This window comes from Vanessa cardui, chromosome 10, assembly GCF_905220365.1.
Source record: "Vanessa cardui chromosome 10, ilVanCard2.1, whole genome shotgun sequence".
NCBI classification, from domain to species: domain Eukaryota; kingdom Metazoa; phylum Arthropoda; class Insecta; order Lepidoptera; family Nymphalidae; genus Vanessa; species Vanessa cardui.
The window spans coordinates 8,457,307-8,481,510 of record NC_061132.1 but is presented as its reverse complement, the minus strand read 5'-3'; the positions used below and the strand labels follow the sequence as shown (position 1 = coordinate 8,481,510).

At 32.7% G+C, this 24,204-nt stretch overlaps 2 protein-coding genes across 4 annotated transcripts in view; one reads left to right on the top strand and one right to left on the bottom strand.

Moving 5' to 3' along the window:
- The window catches only part of LOC124532891, a 75,233-nt gene extending 58,050 nt beyond the window's left edge, over positions 1-17,183 (top strand). For all 3 annotated transcript variants that reach the window (XM_047108005.1, XM_047108006.1, XM_047108007.1), the window contains 6 exons: positions 6,148-6,389; positions 7,761-7,959; positions 8,684-8,834; positions 13,124-13,393; positions 15,981-16,082; positions 16,683-17,183. In XM_047108005.1, the coding sequence (XP_046963961.1) occupies positions 6,148-6,389; positions 7,761-7,959; positions 8,684-8,834; positions 13,124-13,393; positions 15,981-16,082; positions 16,683-16,831 (1,113 nt within the window). In that variant the 3' untranslated portion in view covers positions 16,832-17,183. The remainder of the gene's footprint in view (positions 1-6,147; positions 6,390-7,760; positions 7,960-8,683; positions 8,835-13,123; positions 13,394-15,980; positions 16,083-16,682) is intronic.
- A 3,080-nt stretch (positions 17,184-20,263) lies between these two features.
- On the bottom strand, positions 20,264-24,183 carry LOC124532717. Its single transcript, XM_047107755.1, has 3 exons — positions 23,734-24,183; positions 23,344-23,574; positions 20,264-22,103 (listed from the first exon to the last, which is right to left on the bottom strand). Exons 1-3 carry the CDS (start codon positions 24,018-24,020, stop codon positions 21,947-21,949), a joined length of 675 nt encoding a protein of 224 aa, XP_046963711.1. The 5' UTR covers positions 24,021-24,183; the 3' UTR covers positions 20,264-21,946.
- Between the last annotated feature and the right edge of the window lie 21 nt (positions 24,184-24,204).

Genomic DNA, 24,204 nt, shown 5'->3' with positions numbered 1-24,204 from the left:
ATGATTTTTTTTTTAAATATTAAATAAACATAGCATAAAACAAAGTCGCTTACCGCTGTCTGTCCCTAAGTATGCTGAGAAAAATACGCAACGGATAATAGTATTATAAATACTTTTTTAATAATTTTAAAAGTTTCTACTTAAGTCGGGCGGATCTCTAAATTAATAAATAAATTCTAACTTAACCTAAACCTATATTGTCCAAATCGCAGAACTTTGTTTTGTTGCATTGGCTTTAATATGTAAGTACCTTACCTTAATTTTTAAGAACTTATTTGCGCGTAATGTAATAAAAATAAATATACAAAACGTAATTGTAATCCGCAACCGCAAAATGTTCTTTATTCTCAAGTTATCGTCTGCCCTTACTTATAATAAATACATCAGCAGTGCAATTCTATAAGGTTAATTTCGTATCTCATTAGTGAAATGTTAACAAGGGACTTATGGAGATACGTCATTTTGATTCGTTTATTCTAAAAATAATATAATTAATGTAGATAATATCTGGTTCAAACTTAGGCAAGCACCACTGTATATATGTGCTTTATTTGTGTTTATAATTCATCTCTTGCTCGGCGGTGAAGGAAAACATCGTGAGAAAACCTGCATGTGTCTAATTTCATCGAAATTATGCAACATGTGCATTCCACCAACCCGCATTGGAACAGCGTGGTGGAATATGTTCCAAACTCTCTCCTTAATGGAAGAGGAGGCCTCATCTCAGCAATGGGAAATGTACAGGCTGTTACTTTTATTTACTAGATAATATCTAGTTTCACATCTCACGTTCCACACTCGAGTTTTGCGGTGAATTTCGAATTTCTTCTTACATAATACTACTACTATATAACCGTGACTGATTTCTGACCGTATTATTTCGATTGCGCGTAAAGCAGTAAAATGTTTTACTTGGATAATTTAATTGTCTTACAATATGTTTCGCTCTGTCATAATGTTTGTTTGTATATTAAAATGAACAGAACATGACATATAAATTCATTTGCAATTTTACGCTCATACAAAAACCAATGAGTGGATATTATGCGCTTAACAATAAAACTATATTATCTTTAAGTTTATCACCAGCTCATTCATTCTTCAATCTTTAACCGATATTTCAATGACATATTATCATAATAATATTTAATAATATAATGTCATTAAAATGGATTTTATGAATTGTTCTTTTTTATATAATAGGTTGGCGGACGAGCATATGGGCCACCTGATGGTAAATGGTCCTCATCACCCATAGACTATGACGCTGTAAGAAATATTAACTATTTCTAACATCATCAATGCGCCACCAACCTTGGGAACTAAGATGCTATGTCCCTTATGCCTGTAGTTACTCTGGCTCACTCACCCTTCAAACCGGAACACAACAATACTGCGTACTATATTGTTTAGCGGTAGAATATTTGATGAGTGGGTGGTACCTACCCAGGCGGGCTTGCACAAAGCCCTACCACCAGTAAATTTCTAATTTCAGGACAGATTATAATAACGTTCTTCTTTATGCTGCATATTATTTGATTAAGATTTTATGAAATTATATTAAAATGTTAATATAGCCAGTGAGTAACTTGTCTATTCGGACTTATTAAGCGATACAAGAATACAATAATCTAGAAATCTAAATTCTGTAAGATTTTTACATATACAAATTGTTTGAAAAAAGACTTGCACGAAGTAGAGGGTTCAAAGCCGAATAAAAGTTTAGCACGATAGTTATCAGCGCATATAAATAGTACCAGAAAGGCCAAAATCGTTTCCCCCTTAAGGATCATGACTTAGATGACCACCAAAAAGGTCTGATGTCAAAGTTTTTTAGTCAATGAGAACTTCATAGATTATCCCGAGGCCTGGCGATAGGAATAGACGGTGCAATGAAGTTTTGCTAATCGAGAATTTATATAGTTGTTCATTCATCACCACAATAACTCGATCTCCGAAGTTGAAATACAGCCAACTAAACTGAACACATCCTCAGTCAATAGTAAAACCAATAGACGTAATACGTCTTAAGTGTATACGGTGATATATTTATTCGTCTCAGTCCTATCGTCTTGCACTAGGTGGTAGGGCTTAGTGCAAGACTGTCTGAGTAATTACCACCCACTCATCAAATATTCTACCGAAAAACAGCAATACTCAGTATTGTTGTTTTCCGGTTTGGGTGAAGTCAGTGTACAAACGTAAGCGATGGCTAATGTTTGCATTTCATCGCATTGGCGTTACAAGAAATGGGTATTATTTCTTACAGCACCACTTACCATCAGATTCCCATTTGCTCGCCTATCTTCCTCTACTTAAAGAATAATACAGTCCAGGCCTTCAGTCACAGAGCCTCAGAGTACCCTCATCATTGAAGGATATGAGATGGGCACAGTGATCAAATAAGGACAGGGATTACTGAACAAGGCTGGCATAAATATGTTTGCAGTACTGCAAAACTGCAATCATCTTTTACAATGAAATTATCATCTTGCCTCTGAAGATAGCGACAAGCAATATGGAATGTCAATCTAAAAATGGCATAAAAACGACACTGCGTTGATAGAGGAGCTGATTAAAACTGAGGGTTGTGAATTAACTCGACCAATTCGCCCTAATGATTTGAAATAATTCGACCTTCCTTAGTATAACCATCTTTTGCGCGGAACTCATGGCTGTATTTGCAAAGTGGCCTTTCCATAAGAGTCACGACGTAATACGTATAAATAGAAAATCAAAACTGATAGGAAATATAAGTTGGTGATGTGTTAAAAAAAAAAACAAAAGAACGGAGTTCTACTTGTAATACATCAGACGAATCCGTATAATGACGTACATATTTTAATCATGATAATTCAATTCGGAATATAATTGAAATTTTATCCGCATAACATAAATGAAATATACGTGTTTCAATGGTATTCCTTTTTCATGTGCAACAAACTACTGTCATATTTAGAAATTGTTAGGGTGGGTAGTTTTAAACTACTTAAGAATTAATTTGTCTATGGAAATACCGTAAATTTGTAGGGTCTCAATCAGATATTTCCTATCATTATTAATAAGTATACCGCGTGTTTATCTTGAGTTCACAGATAAAGTAGACTAAAGACTAAAAAATAATACAGAAATATGTTCCAATAAGTTTTGGAAGTTCCGATTGAATGGTTAGTATTGTTTTACGTAATACATAAAAAAATAGATAAATGACATATCTAAATAGATAATAACGTCGTTGCCACCAAATATTGTGACTAAAATGATAACAAATAAAATTCAACTGAGTGGAACGGACCGTAACATGAGCGTGGTAACCGCGTGGCGTGGAAGACAGTCATTTCGTTGATTGCGCCAACAATTACCCTGCCAGTGACATTGGCGGCTGATGATCAGCAATGCTTGTAAATTCACTCGAATGTACGGAGAAACAAAAGAGAAACCATCAATTTTAAATAATTGCGTAGTTGATCATATATGCTGTGGTATAAAGGCATCAGTTATTATCGAACCTCGTTGGGTGATATTAACAATAATTTCTTATGGTTACGTTTGTAGGTACCCAACAGTAAATAATCTCTGTGTTAGGTCTTGTTTCAATAAAGAAAAGACCTACTTAATACCGACCAACAAAAGTCGAGGGAAGTCGTGTTTGGAAACTAGCAGAATATAATATTTTTATGTCTCATCCGTAATTTCTTCACGAACATTAAACACATAATTTCAAGTCCATTATTTATGATTAAACGAAAATTGCAAGCTTAACAATCATGTTATTTTTATTTTGAATAATATTTAAATAATACATAACATAATCTTTTCAATTTTTTTAAGAATCATTAATACCAAACCAAACCGAATGCCGAGCGACTACCGCAAGAGACGTACGCCGCTGTTGTACTCTTAACCCTTCATGTTGTATTTTGTATATAAATATCGATGATAACGCTGATCGATAAAATAAATATAATCACAAAAAATAAAAAGGTCCTAACCTTTAATTCGACACCAACAAAAAGTTGAAAAAAAATATCGCCGTAGGATCTATTCATGTTTCATTATTATTTTTTTTAGATAATTTTATGAGGAGATGACGCACAAATCGTAGGAGTACACGAAGTACTGATGCTTTTTTAACATCGGTCAATAATGACGAGTCATCGTTATCAAAACTTCAAGAACTTATTGTTGGCGTTCATTATATTTAACACAATAGGATGTTATTTTGATATTATTTATATAATTCCGATGGCAAAAATGGTCGACGTAGAAGCTATTGTAACTTACAAAACGGAAGGTACTGAAATCCTAGCTTCAAATTCTAGGCCAGAAATGTTCTTTTCCTCTCAATCAAAATCAAAATTGAAATAAAGTTTATTCAAGTGGGCTTTTACAAGCACTTTTGAATCGTCATTTAACAATTAAGTGAAGCTACCACCGGTTCGGAAAGCAAATTTTACCGAGAAGAACCGGCCATACAGTAGTTACTCTTTTTCAATTTTTAAAAAAATACAGTCATGTTAGTTAATACAATTATTTAAATTAATATATCCTGCCTGGAAGTCAACAGGTATTTATTCCATGCCTTTTTATCATCTACAAAATCTTGTATCGAATAATACGCCTTTTTTACCAATGTATTTTTTATAAACGATTTGAATTTACGAGACGACAAAGTTAAAAATGTGTTATACTGTGCTCCACTCGTGGTTCAGTCCGGGAGTGCTAATTCGAGCGGTCTCTTCCTTCTGAACAGTTTGAGAAACCATGCGTCTCCGACTCATGAGACATCCGAATATCCAAATCGCAGATCTTACAATGCTTTCTCCTGATGCCTGCGTCAACGAATCGCTGATTAACAAACGACTCTGACACGTTCATTTGACAAGTTTTTGTGGTGTACCGACCCATGTTAGATGTAGCTCGAAAACGCGGTGTAACTTATTCTTGTGGCCCAGTCAAATATCACAGCGACGGATACATGATTTCAAAAAATGAATAAAACTAAGGCCGTAAATATGGAGACAGTACTGTCTTAGCCCATTTCAAGGCCCTATGGTATCCTCGGATGAAGCCCTAATGTAAGTAGGTCAGAATGGAATATGTGACATTAACAATAACTATTATGAAATTTATAAGCTACAAACATCAAAATGACGACCTTCGTGGTCGAGTGGTACACCGGTTTTCATGGGCACGCCGCTCCGAGGTCCCGGGTTCAATTCCCGGCCGAGTCGATGTAGATTATCATTAGTTTTCTATGTTGTCTTGGGTCTGGGTGTTTGTGGTACCGTCGTCACTCCTGATTCTCCATAACACAAGTGCTTTAGCTACTTACATTGGGATCAGAGTAATGTATGTGATTTTGTCTCATATTTAATATTATATATCAAAATGGCATATAGTCCGTAAGTCGGTTGACGCTATTACACAGAATTGCACTCCTAGTGAACGACCTTTTTTAATACATGATTATGTCGCTTTACATGAAGTTATGATGAAAATAGATAAAGTCGTGTTTAACTAAACACCCGCATAATTTTTTTTAAGTCACAATTGTAATGGCACTGCCTCGCCATATTTGTAGACGGAACCTTGCTCCGGCAATGTCTATCATTATAGTTTTTGTGTCTTCCAATCTATTATTATAACTGGGTTCTTCCAAGATCCCAAATCGTGTATTCGTTTTTATAACGACAAGGAATATAAAAACTGTTACAATATATTTATTTTGCTACGAACACGGATCATATTATCATATTTTTAACCACAATGACACACGAAATTGCCATATATTGTTTTAATAAACAAGAAGGTAAATCGTGCATCATACAAAAGCGACTGGAACTATTTTGATTAAGCTTAGTGCTGTTATTTAGAGGGTTATTATAAGACGTGCATATTTTAATTGGTTTCATTTCTCTACACTGAAAGAAAACAATATAATAATATTAGTTGCGAACAGGGGAAATAAAAATATGCAGGCAAAATAAAAATAATCCTAAGGAAATAACAACAAAAAAAGTCGGCAGTGATTTGATTTGTATAAAAAACATATGAAAAGTATAATGAAAATTTTAATTGACATTTCAGATTCAGTAAAGTTTTGTGTGAAGATTTTTTTTTAATGAATTTATCTTTATATTTCAGATATCCGAAGCCAGCTTCGTAACAAGCGTAGAAGAAGCGTCTCGGATAGATCAATGTACCCAGACTCCGCCGTGCGGGAAGTCAAAGCCGCGCTCATTACTACGATACAACACAACCGACCATTTGTACGAAAGACATCGGCCTTACAGACTGAAGGACTACAGACCGAAGAGTTTGGGCGTCTGCGAGTCCTATCAATGTCTCGGGAAACCGCCGAGCTATGACAGTGGAAGTCAGGCAAAGTAAGTCTTAATTTGCTTAGAGTTTTCTTCGGGAAATACGAACTCAAAACTCAAAACTCTTTGGTGTCATATTTCAGAAATCTTACTCAAACTTTGAGTATCACTTTTATAGTTCTATAGTATTATCTTATACTTATATGGTTTCCACCTGAATAACTCATGGTATCAAAAGGTAATCGTATATTATTTTCAAGAAAAAACCTATTAAGGAATGAGTCTTAATAACAAAATGAACTAAAAGGAATATAACATGAAGGAAAAGATTATAGGTAAATATATGAAACTTAAAGTAGAAATTATTTTACTCACTAGTACCTACATAGATATATATTACATTTATCATGAGGTACTGTTATCCTTCTAATTTATTCTCATTTTACAACCACAGTAGTCTAATACGTATTGTAATCTATTCGTTTACGTATTAAATAAGATCCCTTCATTCAAATCAAATTTATACTTTTCATTCAGGTCGACTCTTGCGATTATTTTTTAATAGTTATTTTACAGAATGACATTAATTTAATTAATTTATGGAACAAATGAAATATCCTAGAGACAAAAATAATTAATAATGTACAATACAGCAGCACCTTTTGTTTCAGTCGTAGAGTAACTAATGTTAATAAATAACGTATCTGCTTTTATGCTAATTACATAAAGATTAAATTATTTGTTTACGTTGACAAGTTGTCATTTTCCACAAGGTGTTAGTAAACATAAGGAGCAATAAATGTTCTAGTTAGTCACAGTTTTATCAAATGTAGCAACAACGCGACAAAAGATAATACTGAAAATTTAAACCAGTAATAGGGCAAAGATTGTCTAGTATTCATCCTGGTAGGATCCCTATTTTCATCTCGTAGTTTGATGTGTGTTTAAGCCTGTAAGCAAGCATGAGGTATGTTATATCACAGAAACCATGGCTGGCAGGAGTTGTATGTATATATGTACATATTTTAATATTGTATAAAAAGAAAAAAAAGTAACAGTCTGTAAATTTCCCACTGTTGGGATAAGGCCTCCTCTTCCAATAAGGAGAGGGTTTGAAACATATTCCACCACGCTGTTCCAATGCGAGTTGGTGGAATGCACATGTGGCAGGATTTCGATGAAATTAGACACATTCAGATTTCCTCACGCTGTTTTCCTTCACCGCCGATCACGAGATAAATTATAAACACAAATTAAGCACATATATATACTGGTGTTTGCCTGGGAACCCGCAATCATCGGTTAAGATGCACGCGTTCTAACCACTGGACCATCTCAGGTGAACTTCTATTAGGCGCAATTAATAGTAGATAATTCAAGTCAATTTAAAAAAATAAAATGCGAAATATTAATGACGTGAAATTCCTTTTTTCGTAGAGTCAAGGTGACGGCAGCGGACAGCCCCACTATATCAGTGACACCGCCCCACAGCTTGGAGTACGATTGTCCGAAGGGTATCAGCACTCCGAACGGGAGTGTCACCCCAACCGGCATGTTGACCAACAAGTCCACAACCACGGTGCTCTTAAGCCCGACCTACTTGCAAAGTCCTTGCCAATGTAACCAGTCGATTAGGGTAAGTAATGTACTAATTACTAGTGATTCGGCCCGGCTGACACGGGTGTAATGCTGATACTAAATATACTACAGATTTTTCTTATTTCTTTACTATATAATTCATGAATTTATATATTATTTTAATAAATATATTTATATAAAAATATAAAAAAAGCTTATGCCCGTGCGAATCCAAGACGGGCCGATAGTCTAATTATAAGGTAAACACCTCATCATCCTTGAGATACATTGTCAAGAATCGTTAAAAGGGAAAAATATTAAAATAGAATATGATCGCTCCTTGTTGTTAGAAATATATAAAGAACAGATGTATAAGGAGTTATGAGTTGCTAACTATTTTGTGCTTTTAAGTACGCTAAGCTACGAGTGGATATGATGATAGTCTTAGAAATTATTATTGAAGATACAGAACGTTTTGAAGCCCGGTTAACCGTTAGCTTTGGAGGTGCATATTTATTTCAAAAATCGGCATTAGAATTCATGTACTTTGAATCTGTGAGGTTTTGCCAAGACATACTTCGGGTTTCCTACTTGCTAAATATAAATATGGATGAATAAAATATTCATATTTTTTTAACAAAAGGATTTTAACATTGTGATCTTAAATGATATAATCATATATAATTAAAGAATAAAAATAACCGCTATACAAATCACGAACACGTAATTATTTTGTTCGTAAATTGAAAATTAAAGTTAATATATTTATTAAATAATTTCAGAGTACAAGCGAAGTAGCACTAGCGATGCCAGTTACTGGATACAACGAGGAGGTTCCCGGGCCCGCGTCACCAGATGGATTGTCGTGGAGGAGATTACACATGTCCAGAGCCAAACTCAAAGCCACCGCTACCACTTCCGAACTGTTATCAGGTCAATATTATTTTGTTACATTCCTAGTGTTATTTATTTATAATTCCAGCCAACCAGGCAGATATAGTGTCTTTATACTCAATTATATTCTAATAAACAGATATGTTATACCCATATTAAACAACAGAAAAAAGTGTGCCGCGCCGGGGACCGTTTATTTTACATTTCGTTACAAGTAAAAAGGAAAGCTTGATAAAAACAATAAGTAAAAGGGATAACTAGATGTTTTAATTACGCAAAACGTATTACTACATAATTATGATGTATTATAACGTATTACTGGCATAATTATGATGAAAACGACTAAAGGCAAACGTCCCAATTAGGACGTTTTCTAATCTTCACTTTTTGCGCGTTAATGACATATCTATTTACTAGGACATCATTGTTTATACTCTATTCCAAACATAAGAGGAGAAAAGTTAAACAAACAACAACAACATTGAAATCTTGAATATTCTATGATATTAATTATGGATTTGCGAGAAAATGATGTTTTAAATGTTATTGTGTTGTCGGAATTCGGAAGTGAAATTAAAGTGAAAATAAGTAATTACATGCAACAGTGTTGTATTATAAATAAAAACACATTAATAAAACTCTAAGTAACGCACAATATAGTTGAGTTTATTAGCAAATTGCATGAATTACGTAAATTTCAAGTTTGTTTATTTTTATTCCTACTTAGAATTGTGTTGAATTGTTATATAGCTTATTCCAATGGAACAGCCTATATTTGTTGTTTTTTTTTTTATGGTATAGGTAGATGGACGAGCATATGGGCCACCTGATGGTAAGTGGTGATCATTACCCATAGACAATGACGCTGTAAGAAATATTAACTATTCCTTAAATCGTCAATGCGCCACCAACCTTGGGAACTAAGATATTATGTCCTTTGTGCCTGTAGTTACACTGGCTCACTCACCCTTCAAACCGGAAAACAACAATACTGAGTACTGTTGTTTGGCGGCAGAATAACTGATGAGTGGGGTTTGTGAGTGTTGGGGAACCCAGACGGGCTTTCACAAAGCCCTACCACCAAGTAAATATACCAATATTTTTGGCAATCGGTATGGAAGTTAATATGCTGCAGTCACTTAGTGGTAAACTACAACAAATTATAATATCTACAATAAATCTCATCATGAATAAATACACTAAAACTACCAACAACCACTTTTACATATAATGTAAAATTAATTAACGTTTAATAGGAAGTAGAGAAATTTAAAACAGAACCAATTAGTTTCAATTCGCAACAGGCTTAATCTTAATATTGTAACCTTGCTTTGTAATTTCTTAATAAAAATATTCTGGTATCTTTTTTTTTAATTTATTATAGCTTTAGACTGTTAATTAAAATGAGATGCATAATATTTATCAACAATCTGTATTCAAGGCGAAATTAATTATAGTTTAAAATTATACAAAATAAAAATTTTATTCGTCCCTATTTAAATATCTTTGCAATTTTACTTATAAATAACTATATTATGAATTTATTAAGACTGTAAAGTAGCCGCATGCGCATAACATTATCTATAAATCTACAGGGTTACAGGTTAAGTCGACCGAAATCCTTTAAGAGAGGATAGATTCCATCATTCCTAACCGATTTGACTATGGAACCCCATATCCTAAACCTAACCGTTCTCAAGTTATTGGCATTTGAATTTATTTTATAAAAATTACAGATTTTTTGTCGATTGCCCCTTTATTTTTGTTTTGTGTCCCACTTTTGTATTATTTTTGCTATTTTTGAGTAGAAGATTAGTTGCTTTATTATTTTTAGCTATAAAACTGCCAGTAACTATACCAAATGAGTCGTAGTAGACAGTCAATTGTTAAAAAAATAATTACATTTAAAAAAAAAATTTTTTATTTGTAAGATATCATTAAAAAAGTCTTTGACAGATGTACTGCAGATGTGCAAAAAAATATCTACAGCTCTTCAGCTTTCCGATAAGGTATAATAACATAGGGTATTCTTAGAATTCTTGAAAAAAATCTCAAAACAAAGACGCCCGAGTAACAAACGTTAAGCCGCTCGCAGTGCCTATCGCCCTGCAATGAGTGCGAGCGGGACATTTTTTAATGTAAATCGCTACGAGAGGGATAGGTAAAAACTTTTCGTTGTTATTGTGTGTGCTTTTTGGTAATTCCTTAATTCCTTATTCTGTCTGCTTACGCGATTCGTCCGTGGTAGATGCGATACATAGTGCTCTTGGTTTTTTACTCGATTTGGCTTGTTTTCTGGACCGTTTCTTCCTATTCGTGGCTGTGCTTGTTAACTAGACCTTGATTTGTGCTTCTGATTTGGAACAGTTGAAAATAACGACCTTTACAAATTAAGAATATGCTGCAATTCTGATTTGTTATGGGTACTGCAAATGTGTATCTTCACGAGCCCGTGAAAAATACATAGCACTTTATCCTGGCCGCCGTATACCGAATATTAGTGTCTTTGATAGAGTTTATCGGCGAATTAGAGAGACTGGCTCTGTTTCAAGACGACGAACAGACGTAGGTAGACCACGAAATTATGACGACGACGAAGAACAAGATAATGAGATAATTCGACGATTTCGACAGGATACCACTACAACTAATGTTGTTCTGCTCGAGAACTTGGACTCTCACAGTGGAAAATGTGGTTTAAATACTGCTGATCTTTACTCCTACCACTACACGCCAGTACATATCATCAAAGAAGGAGATCCTGATACTAGACTTCTGTTAATTTATGCTCAACGCAGATTTAGAAGATCCGTTGTTATTTAGAAGAATCTTGTGGACTGATGAGTCAAAATTCGACCATTCCAAATCAGAAGCTCAATTCAAGGTCCAGTTAACAAGCATAGTCACGAATAGGAAGAAACGGTCCAGAAAACAAGCCAAATCGAGTAAAAAATCAAGAGCACTATCGTATCGCATCTACCACGGACGAAACGCGTAAGCAGACTGAATAAGGAATTAAGGAATTACCAAAAAGCACACACAATAACAACGAAATAGTTTTTACCTATCCCTTTCGTAGCTATTTACATTAAAAAATGTCCCGCTCGCACTCATTGCAGGACGATAGGCACTGCGAGCGGCTTAACGTTTGTTACTCGGGCGTCTTTGTTTTAAGATTTTTTTCAAGAATTCTAATAATACCCTATGTTATTATACCTTATCGGAAAGCTGAAGAGCTGTAGATATTTTTTAGCACATCTGCAGTACATGTGTCATAGACTTTTTTAAAGATATCTTACAAATAAAAAATATTTTTTTTAAAATGTAATTATTTTTTTAACAATTGACTGTCTACTACGACTTATTTGGTATAGTTACTGGCAGTTTTGTAGCTTAAAATAATAAAGCAACTAACCTTCTACTCAAAACTAGCAAAAAGAATACAAAATTGGGACACAAAACAAAAATAAAGGGGCAATCGACAAAAAATCTGTAATTTTTATAAAATAAATTCAAAGGCCAATAACTTGAGAAGGGTTAGGTTTAGGATATGGGGTTCCATAGTCAAATCGGTTAGAAATGATGGAATCTATCCTCTCTTAAAGGATTTCGGACGACTAAACCTGTAACCCTGTATATGTTAAGAAATCACTGTTTACCCCTTTTTTTCCAAAAAGTGGGGGTTGTATGAAATTTGGCATTATGTATTAATGTTTATATAGGGTGTATGAGTGCAGGAAGCTTATATTTTTATACATTATGCATGCAAAAAATAGGTAAAGAAAAAGCATGCAAAAAGTAGCAACCACATATATCAATGACAACCCAGATCATGTCAAAAGATGAAAATCAATTGACTTTTTTTTAACATTTATATTTATTATTATAGTAGTAACAAGGTATCGTCCAGTTCAGCCTAATTTTCCCCACGTATTTTCGAATCAAAAAGAAGAAAAAAAAAATATTTTTTATTAAGAACAATATTTTTTTAACATTGTAAAGGTAACATTTCATTGCATCGCTCAAACTTGAATCAGAACTTTTCAGTTTGATTTGAAAAAAACTTTTTGAGTTAGGTAGCCCATATAGGCTACCTAACTCAAAAAGTTTAAAAACTATAAAAGTTTAAACACCATTTTTTCGCAATTCTCGATCAAATGATATCAATTTGCTGTCAAATGTTATTTAATTGGCTTTTGAAATGAATTATACTTTATTGCACACCACAAAGAAAAATAAAAAAAAGAAAGTAACACAAAATTAACAAAATACAAATAAACAATGTTAGCAGAGTTGTACTCGTTCACAATAATAATATTTATTCGCAGGTTTCGCGATGGTAGCGATGGTGGAACTCCAAATCAACGAGCCGACGAACGTTCCGGAATGGTTGTTCGTGATGTTCGCGGTTTGCACCACCGTCCTAGTGGCGGTCCACATATTCGCCCTCATGATATCGACGTACCTGCTGCCCAACATCGACGCGGTGAGCAAGATGGACAACACGCCCGGCGCGCCCGCGCGCGCGCTGCTCGACTCGCCGCACGAGCGGATGAGAGGCTTCATAGAGCTCGCCTGGGCCTTCAGCACTGTCTTAGGTGAGTTGACAAAGAGATCCAGTGGCGTAGCTATCGTAGGGCAGATGGTGCAGTGCACCAGGGCCCCGGAGTTTAGGGGGCCCTCTAAACTAAACCTTAAGCTTCTGAAGCTGGAAAATCAAGAGCCTACGCACAAGATTTCTTATTTGCTATCTATAATTTTAAAGGGTAATTATTAGTTAAAGAGGGATGGGAAAGAGGGGATGAGGGCCCGATTCTTTTTCTATGCACCGGGGCCCTTCCTCATCTAGCTACGCCACTGAAGAGATCCTTTCTTAAAGGCCGACAACGCAGGTGGTGTTGCAGATGTCCATGGGCGGTGGTAGTCGCTTTCCATCAGGTGAGCCTACTGCTCGTTTGCGACCTATCACATAAAAAAAAAATAACTAATATTATTATTTTATTAGTAGTTTCGTATCCATATATAGGATTTTAAATTAACATGGTTATTTTTATTATTAAAGTTATTAATTTCGGGATATTTACCATGTTTTTTATTTTTCTTCGGTGGAGCTCGATATTTCGACATCGAGTCTCGTGAACAAGACATTCGTAGATAATGTCGAAATATCGAGCTCGACCGAACAAAAATAAAAAACATGGTAAATATCCCGAAATTAATAACCTCGTATCCATAGTTGAAAATAAGTTACAATTTTTTTTAAGTTGAATTTTAATACTCATAGTTAACATCCTCTTCTTAAAATCATTCAGGGCCATTTTCAACCCATGTTTGTGTATGAAGTGTATTTAGATTTATGAATTTCTATTTTTGTGTCTCACTCACAGACCAATTGAAAATGAAAATTCTAAGGCATATTAACTTAGATCTCGACCAATGTACTATCAATTCAAGGTCAAAGTTCTTTATATATCTTTTCATTCACCATTTCAAGTTCGCCAAGTCTATTCCAGCGTCAAGAGAACAAAAGTCAAATAAACAACTGTGAAATGACAAGGAAATTAAGCGATGTCATTGGTCGAGAGCTTAAATAGTCTGTGATGTTAATTATGGATTTGCAAATTAATGGCGTTTTGAACGTCGACGCGACTTAATGTTTCAATAACCATTGAAATAAAATATAAAGGGGATATGAGTATTTTTGTGAAATATTACAATTAACGATAGTGCACAATATAGAGCCTGGGATATTAACAAATCGCCTTGCATACGTAAAACTTATTTTTTTATCTTTTTTATTCTCTCCTTGGACTATAAAGTCCATAGTATTTTTTCTAAACTATACATTATTATAGTAGGCTTTTACAAACACTTTTCAATCATGATTTAACAACTATTAATTGAAGCTACCACCGGTTCGGAATGTAGATTCTACCGAGAATAACCGGCAAGAAATTCAGTAGTTACTCATTTTGCCGACGATATCCCGTACATGTGTAAATTGGCACTCCGTTGGTTTTCTTCCATCACTATCTCGATTAGAGGTGTTTGGAGATGTAATGATAAGACTGATATTAATATTTATTTATCTATTTTTAGGTTATGTTTGTCGCAAGCAATGCAGAATAAATGTGTAAATTATCATTAATAATGATATTATTAATGATAATTCGTTACGTACTCTATTCATAAATCATTATTTATAATTATAATATATTATATTCATACTATAATATTCTTAATTTAAATAACAATTTATACAATCAACAGTATTCGTAAGCATGTTATTTATGGACATAACAAGCCACTGTAAAGGTCCGTACAAATCATTACATAGTATAAAACAAAGTCGCTTACTGCTGTCTGTTTCTATGTATGCTTTTGATATTTAAAATTAGGCAACGGATTTTGATGCAGATTTTTTTAACAGATACAGTGATTCCAGAGGAACATTTTTGTTTATAATACATGGAAAATATAGTAAAGAAACAAGAAAAAATCTATGTCTTAGTAGATACGGGTGGTATCTACTAAGACATAGATTTTTTCTTACTACTTAGCATATGTTCTACAACCAAAAAGTAATACTTGGCTTTAGTTATTTGTGTTCTTAGTAGAGCGAGCCGGTGTAACTACAGGCACAAGAGACATGACAATATTCTTTCGCTTAAAAAAAACCGTTGTATAGGGAGTAGGGATGCCTTCGAGTATTCTACAATCGAAAACGCAAAATCAAAACGATTTCAATCTATACATATAATAAAATTGGAGTGTCTGTTTGTAATATTAAAAACGCCCTTTTGTACTCAATGAATATGTTTGTATACACGGTACATATACCAAAATTACGTTTTTTATCATTTTTGTCTGTCTGTTTGTTCTAATTGTGGAACGGCTGGACCGATTTTGACGGGACTTTCACTGGCAGATAACTTATACAATAAGGAGTAACTTATGCTCCAATAAAAAAATCATTAAATTTAGTTACACACAGTTAGTCTTGAATATAAGTCAAATGTATATTTAAATATCTGTTTATGAAAATCATTAAGCATTAATTAATTTTATTAATAAGTATTTAGTTGTTTAAGTGTGACTTAGTTATTATTAAATACCAATATTAAACATTTGAAGTATGTATTAATTTATCGTATATTAATAGTATAATCATTAATCTTGTTTCAGGTTTATTTCTATTCTTAGTGGAAATAGCTATACTATGTTGGGTGAAGTTTTGGGACTACTCCTTTGCTGCGGCGACTGCAGCCACCGTTATCGTTATTCCAGGTAATTATTCATATCTACTGATTATATATGTATTATATATTTAATAATTAATTAAACATCAATTGAATTAACGTAATTCCCTATTCCTTAATTTAAACAACATAAAAATTCTACTAAACATAAAAAACTTCAAAGTCATAACGCTTTATAAGTTTGTTTTGGAAGCTAGATCCATCAGCTTGTAATTGTAATCGACGCTGATAGACAATTAGCATTGATCAATGATCTTTGATACTTTTAAATTCAAGGCAAAGATCTTCCTTGTAATAAGAAGTGGCCCAGTGGTTAGAACTCGTGCATCTTAACCGATGATTTCGGGTTCAAACTCAGGCTAGCACCACTGTATATATGTGCTTAATTTGTGTTTATAATTCATCTCGTGCTTGGCGGTAAAGGAAAACATCGTGAGGAAACCTGCATTTGTCTAATTTCATTGAAATTCAGCCACATGTGCATTCCATCAACCCGCATGAGAACAGAATGGTGGAATATGTTCCAAACCCTCTCCTTAATGGAAGAAGAGGCCTTATCTCTGCAGTGGGAAATTTACAGGCTGTTACTTTTCTTTACTTTACTAAATCTTTCATTTTTATTTTGCAGTATTAATTGTCTTCGTTGCATTTGCGATTCATTTCTACCACTCCTTGGTCGTGCAGAAGTGTGAGACATCAGTCCAGGACATCAAACAACTTGAAAATATGAAAAGAGATCTAGACACCGCGACCGTCAAAGTCAATATGTACCAATGATTTTGATATGAAATATCAAAAACGTGTTAGTGCAAAGAATTATGTAATAGAAAAATAAGTAGTATGTAATTATTCGAAAAATGTAATATTCTATACGATTTGTTATAATGCGAACTCTTTTCGAATGTATGATATTAATATTGAAAAAATACTGTGATGTTTTGTTGTCTATGGTTTTAATATATATAACCTATAATTGTCATGTAATAGATGATTTTGATATTTGTGATTGAAAAATAATAATTGGTATTTATTTTTTTCTAGTCTGAAAATCTCATTCCATTATTATTTCATACTAAAACGATGAAACGTTTTCAAAAATTTAGATATATGTACTTAATAAAAAATTTAAAAATTTGGAAATCAATTTTAATAGTAATATGTAACGAAACAAAAAATTTAAAATGTGGACTTTTTTCTGAACTTTACGAAGATAGATAGAATCCCAAATATCAAATTATAACGATGTATTTATCAGTGTAAAATTTAAATTTAATAGATATGTAGGTATTTATAAAATATTATATCGAAACGAGATTAGTTTAAAAATCGAATGTAACAGATAACTAATTGAATTTTACTATTGTGAACCAAGTCTCAAAATCATTATTTCAAAGTGTATAAATTTGTTTATTGTGTCTGACCTATTGTGCTATGCTTTGTAGTATTATTAAAATTATTTTAAATAATTTAATAGTTCAATCTTAGTTTCTCGTAAGACTGTAATATTTATTGTGAATAGAATATTATAATAGTGTCGACAATTCTTTCAATATTATAGACTTTTTTATTATTTATTAATTAATAGAATGGATTTATGTCAGTAATTACATTTAATTGAAATATATATATTTAAACAGTCAAAAAACTGTTTTACTTTATTACACTTACAATACTTTAATGAGAAAGTTTCGACGTATTTCAAGCATTGCTACTTTACAGGTTACTAATTTATATATGGAAGAAGCAATAGTCCCTTATTTGAATAAATAAGTACGTATAAAATACTAACCTAGGCCATGGTTTCCCATGACCTAATTGGGAAGATGCACTATTTTTATTTTTCTGCTTATTTTAAAGAACTCTATATAGGATAGATCACAAGTATATTAAAAATCCAAAGCACTCTAATTTACCTCAAAAAATGCAGTTCCAAAATGGTGGTTACTTGGTGGTAGGGCTTTGTGCAAGCCCGACTGGGTAGGTTCCACCAGCTCATCAGATATTATACCACTAAACAAAGTTCGCAGTATTGTTGTGTTCCGGTTTGAAGGGTGAGTGAGCCCGTGTAACTACAGGCACAAGGGACATAACGTCTTAGTTCCCAAGGTTGGTGGCGCATTGACGATGTAAGGAATAGTTAATATTTCTTACAGAGTCATTGATGGTGACTACTTACCATATTATATACCATACTTACAATATGCTCGTGCGCCGAGCTATTCCATAAAAAAAATGTAATTTTAAATTTTCGCGCGAAAACGGATCTTCGTTTCGTATGACGTCACTCTTGTCCGTCACTGGCCCATTGAGCGTACTTGTCCTCACTGGCTTTCATACTCATGCATTTTTTCTCGTATTTTGAGACACCTTTTTGTAAAAATTTAAAACGGACTATTCGATACTCCGAAAAAAGCCGTATTGACATATCTTTTGTGCTAATGTGTTCATCTACTTTAACAAAGTTTTTAAATAAATAGTTTTTGAGTGGACCTTCTGACACAAAACTGAGAAAAAAGTGGTTTCAAGCTGAAAAGAGGAATCTGGAATCTGCTTTGACAAACTCAACTTCCATTTTTTTCGAAATACACAATTAATTTTCGTTTTAATATTCAATTTTTTACAACTATAACCTCAAATACATAATCATAACAGGGGTGACGTCACTGAACGCTAATTAGTGTTTTGAAATACGTTCCGTTTCAAATTACTTTAATTCGTAATTGTTGTTAAAAAACAACATTATATCAAATTTAAACCTTGCAGAGGCGTTTTATAATTGTTCAACATGTTAATAGCAAAAATTCCATAAATATTATATTTGCATGTTCCCTATTCCTTGAAATATTTATTTTTCGGGATCTCTATACGGTTTTCTTTTTTTTCAGAGGTGTTATGAACACTGCTTAGAGTTTACGTTGACACTTGTTCACAGAGAACGACTATTAAAAAATATAGCCTATAGAAAATATTATCCATGTTGTAGAATGTAGATAACTAACATTTCAATGTAGCAACAAATGTCGAAAAACTGGTGAGATGATAAACAGCATGACTTTAAGATAAGTATTTAGAATTGGAATTTTTAAGCTTATCGCTTGGATTTGATTTTTAACTAAAATCGCTTATATTATTTAACTGAAATGCCTGTCTAATGGCTAGCTTATAAGCTCCTAGGTCTTAAGCTCGAAACTGTCAGGCCAATGAAATGAAAATGACCGAGATTTCTCAAGAGGCTTGGGTCCAATAGAACATTTACAGGCTATATATATATAATATTGTATGTTTTTCAGACAACGAATGCGACTACTGTGATAAGCTCGCAAGGAAAGCAAAGCGGCTAATCCCTTTCGTTGCTGTCGGATTACTGCCTAATCGGACTAAGATCTCGCATTTGTGTCACATTGGCTTTATAATCTCCTGCGGCGCCATAATTACATCATGAGTGTATTAATATATATGTCACCGTAAGATTACAAAATTCGTTAACACGTTGACAGTCCCTGCATCATATATAATACAAATTTATGTTTCACCATACGTCCTTGCATCACATCTGATGCAAGTAGGCGTACAGACTCTACACCGTTTATTGGCGAGGACGTCTGAGTTAGGGAAATAAATATTATTAGGACGTCTAGAATAGATATTAAGAAAAGCAAAACACCAATGAACCAACACATTTTTTTTAATAAATGAAAATATTGCTAAGACGGTCGGGAACTCATTTTTGCTAACTATTTTGTGCAACAATAGATCTGCGAGGCTCGATTAATTATGATTAACGTTTATAATTATTTTTATGCAACTACCGCAAGAAAACTAAAACAATTAGTTACATGAATACCCACATTTTTTGCTTCGACGTTCCCTGCATCATATGTGATACACTAAAATTAAGGACGAGACGTCCTTGTATCACATGTGATACATGCTGAAAATAACTGTAATATTACAGTGACGGAGATTTCAAGTATAAATTTATTAAATGTGAAGTATTTCCAACAACTTTTAATAAAAAAACCGCAGGACGCCACGTGAAGGTTGTTGGATTTGGCCGGGACAGTCAACGTGTTACCTAAATTACAATCTAACTCGTCAGATAATAAACTGTCGAAATATTGTGAACCGCGATATAGGATTGCAATTTAACGCATCATTTTTCGCTATATTGTAAAAAAACTATGTTTGACTTCAAAATGAAACAAATAATAATTGTTTATTCATCTTTATTCGTACATCAATCAATCATACTCAGAACACTTCTACATACCTAATGAATACAACATAAAATTAATATTAACAACTAATTAAAAAAAAAACATTACAGAGCTTAAAAGTAATTTATATTAAAAACTTACAACTAGGAGAAAATTTATGACATTGAATTAAATAAACAGCAGTCCTAATTTACGATCGAGATAAGAATAGAAACGATAATGAACACGAACGGAAAAACAAATGTCACTTGATAAGTAAGGCCAGCAAGATTTTTTTTTTCATTTTAAATTTAGAGGGTCTAATTAGGTTTTTACGTCAATCTGTGGTTTTATATTTCATATGTAACAAAGATCGTTTCAAATGTGCATATAGCACGAAAATGCTAGATGTGGCTTACAGGCCTCATTATTCATTCACAAGTCGAAAATTTTTATAACAAATGAATGAATTGCGTGTGACCTGGATTAGCAGATCATTCCTTAGGATTGTCTTATACGTTGGAATCGTCTTGCTTATTTATTACATCGACCAATGAGGTTTAATATTTCGCCCTGGGAGTTCGACTTGTGGAATGGACTAAGACAAATCTTTTCAATTCGAGTTAATTCCAGGCATGATGAAAAATAATTCCTATTCCTATTTCGATCGCGTAATAATATCAATTATAAAGTTTACGACGACAATCTTGATACTATAAAACATGATTCTTACTTAAGCATGAGTTCAAACGAAGAACATTTATATTAATGCTGTTGTCATCCTATTGTGCTATTAATGTAAAATAAATTATTTTCATAAAAAGACATTTAAAGCACACAAAACATGTCAGTTGATAACATTGTTAGATATAAAAATGAAAGATAATTCTACATACATCTTCATCAATATCTACACAAATTATCCTACTGAAAAGGTAAAAATCTGTGTAAATCTTGCTCATTTTTTTTCATTTTAAATTAAGATATAATTGGGTATTCTTACCTCATTTTTTATACTTTCTACTTAGGTAAATCAGTTGATAATAATGTCAGATACAAATAAAAAAGAAAATTCTACATTGATATCTTTACAAATTATCTTTCTAAAAAAAGTAATAAATCTGTGCAAGTCTCTGTGAATATAGCAAGAGATTGTAAAGGCAACAGGCACAACATTTATTTAACCACAGCTATATTGATTTGAAATTTAATTAAATATATATCTTCTATACACTTTAGTCCTATTACAGTAGAACTACACTAACTCGAAACCCGCTACTCTTCCTACAACTGTGTCACATTGAAAAACAAACCTATGTAGCCAGGTACCTTATAATTTTTACTACAAATACTGTTATTTCCTTAGAAGTATTAACAATGTGCATTCAATATAAGCACAGAGTGTAGGAAACATAAATTTTTATTTATTTCACTTTTGTAAGTATATATTACGTCAGATAAATTAAATCTCTCTTTGTTGAATTTATCAACAAATCTGAAATATCAAGAACTTTATTACTTGTCATCCTTGAAATGTGACTTAGTGCAGTTCTACTGTATTATGATTCGTTATGACTTGAAGTAAGCTTGTATTTTTTAATGTATAACATTGAAATGTTACCTATAAAATTAATTATTATTCCCATCACCTTTACAATCTCTACGATGCACCTGTACAATATATCATAGACAAAATTTAAATATCCATGTCTATTCGTCCATGTTCTGCAACAAGAACACCATTTCTCTTTTTGGGAGTATCTTCATCAGATGATTCTTTTTCTTCTTTAATTTTCTTTAAGACATTCTCCCTGGGTTTCCACACAACTAAGGACATTTGAGGCTTTTGTAATCTACAAAAAAAAAAAAACATATTCTTAGTATAAAGTAACAGTTTACATTTCCAAATTCTATTGTTAATTTTCTACGTATATAAATTACATAAAGAGTTTTCTCTAAATTAAATTCAAATGTTATGTAAAAGTTGAAATAGAGATGATAATATACTTGTTTGTAAGTGGTTCTCATTGTGGCTGATTGATATAACTTTTGATTAAATAAATAAAATATATATATTTTTCAAACAAAAGAATACATAATAAATAATTATATCAAGACATGTTATGTTATAGGAACACTAAGCTGTAAAGGTTGGTTTCTTTTCAAATCATGAAAACACATTACTGATACAATCAGCGAACAATAGCTAGATGTAAACAGTGTCAGCAGGAGGATTTTGCATAAATTTAATGAGACTTCCATGTTTATCATTTTTTATGTTTGTATTAAAGATATAAAGAAATACAATTTCTGTAACATACACACAATCAATTCAACAGATTTTTGTTTTCTTAAAAAGCTTTTAATCAAATGTAAGACTATTTCTGAGAAGACTAACCTTGTTTTCATATTTAAAATCGAATTGTACATAGGATTATTTCTAAAAGTCATAAGTTCATTTCTTGAGGCTACAAACACTGATGAAAGTAAAATTGAGATAATGGTAATCATATATACAGAAATTTGGTGGTAGGGTTGCCCATTCATCATGTTTGAAAGATGACTGAGCCAGTATAACTATTTAATAATGTTAAATTTTTTTATGGTAATAATGCCTATTTCTGTTTTATTTTCTCAAACTACAGACAAGCACCATAAATATAAATAAAATAATGAGTCAACTCTATACTATAATTTTTTAATCTTATAATATTTCATTGACAAGTTTAAATAAATAATATAAATATACCTAAACTATGGCTTACTAAAATATTTTAGTAAGCCATAGTTTTCTATTTCTTTCATTTAATTATTAGTCTATATCTGCAATTCTTTAAAAATTAAAATAAAAATCTATTTTTTTATGTATTAAATAATTTGTACACCCCATCCTATTTCTCTCCTCTACCAAAGGTTGCCTGGAAGAGATCGCTGTTTTAGAGATAAGGCTGCCTATTGAACATTTTTCTTTTCTTTGTTTTTGTTTTACTCCTATTATTTTTGTCTATATTGGTGTGCAATAAAGAGTATATAAATAAATAAAATACTATATTAAAAATATTGATTGTTTCTGTTGACTTTTATACGACCTACCTTTCAATGAGTGAGGTGGGTAAAATGGGCTCCTCTTGCAATTTCTTTACATCTTCTGACAATACTATTGTGTGACCTTTCAATTTCTCGCTGATGCTCATGGTGTTTGGCTCCACGCTCAATTCCATTACATCTTCGGAGGCCAATGAGTGTTGCGTGTAATTGGATGATATATGGAGACCACTTAAATGTGCTGCCATTTTTTCTTCTGTTATAAATTGCTTTGTAGGGCTACAATTGTAAAGATATATTAAAATAAAGAGCAATAAATATTTGTTTATTTTTATTTAAGCACAGACGTAGATTAGCAATATGATTAAAATTACTTGCACTTCTAATGTATTTATATATTACATGATGTTTTAAATATAGACGTATTTTTATACATACATTACTGGTTCGATGTCTAAGCTCTTTCTTTTACAGTGTACCACTGGCGTAATTTTAGCATCTTCAGGGGTTTGTGCTGTAAATTGAACTAGATTCGGAGGAGAGTGCAAGCTCCAGGGAAGACTTTGAACATTCCACGGAGCTCCAGTTGGCACCGGCATGAGATGTGGTCCAGGTGTTTCGCGATTATATGCAGCTGATGAGGCAAGAGCTTGTTGAGCGAACATTTGTTTGGCAAGTTCATCTGGTTGATTATATTGATACGGAGGGTATCCATAGATATCCATCTTTCATGAGTTTTCTCTTCTTCCTTTGTTGTTAATAACTCTCACGAATAATTGTAAAACGCAATTGATAATCCAAAGTCAAATATACTGTAGCAAATAGCAATACAAAAACAACACGAAATTGCTTGACACTTCCAGAATAATAAGAAACAAGAATGGCAGTAATACAGATGATAATAAACAA

What these genes read in the sequence shown, in the direction of transcription:
- LOC124532717 (XM_047107755.1), bottom strand. Translation starts at nt 24,020, where the DNA reads ATGGATATCTATGGATACCCTCCGTATCAATATAATCAACCAGATGAA. An exon ending in TTAGACATCGAACCAGTAAT is followed by an intron (nt 23,575 to 23,733) that starts GTATGTATAAAA and finishes TTACAATTGTAG; the next exon opens with CCCTACAAAGCAATTTATAA. An exon ending in CCCACCTCACTCATTGAAAG is followed by an intron (nt 22,104 to 23,343) that starts GTAGGTCGTATA and finishes TTTTTTTTGTAG; the next exon opens with ATTACAAAAGCCTCAAATGT.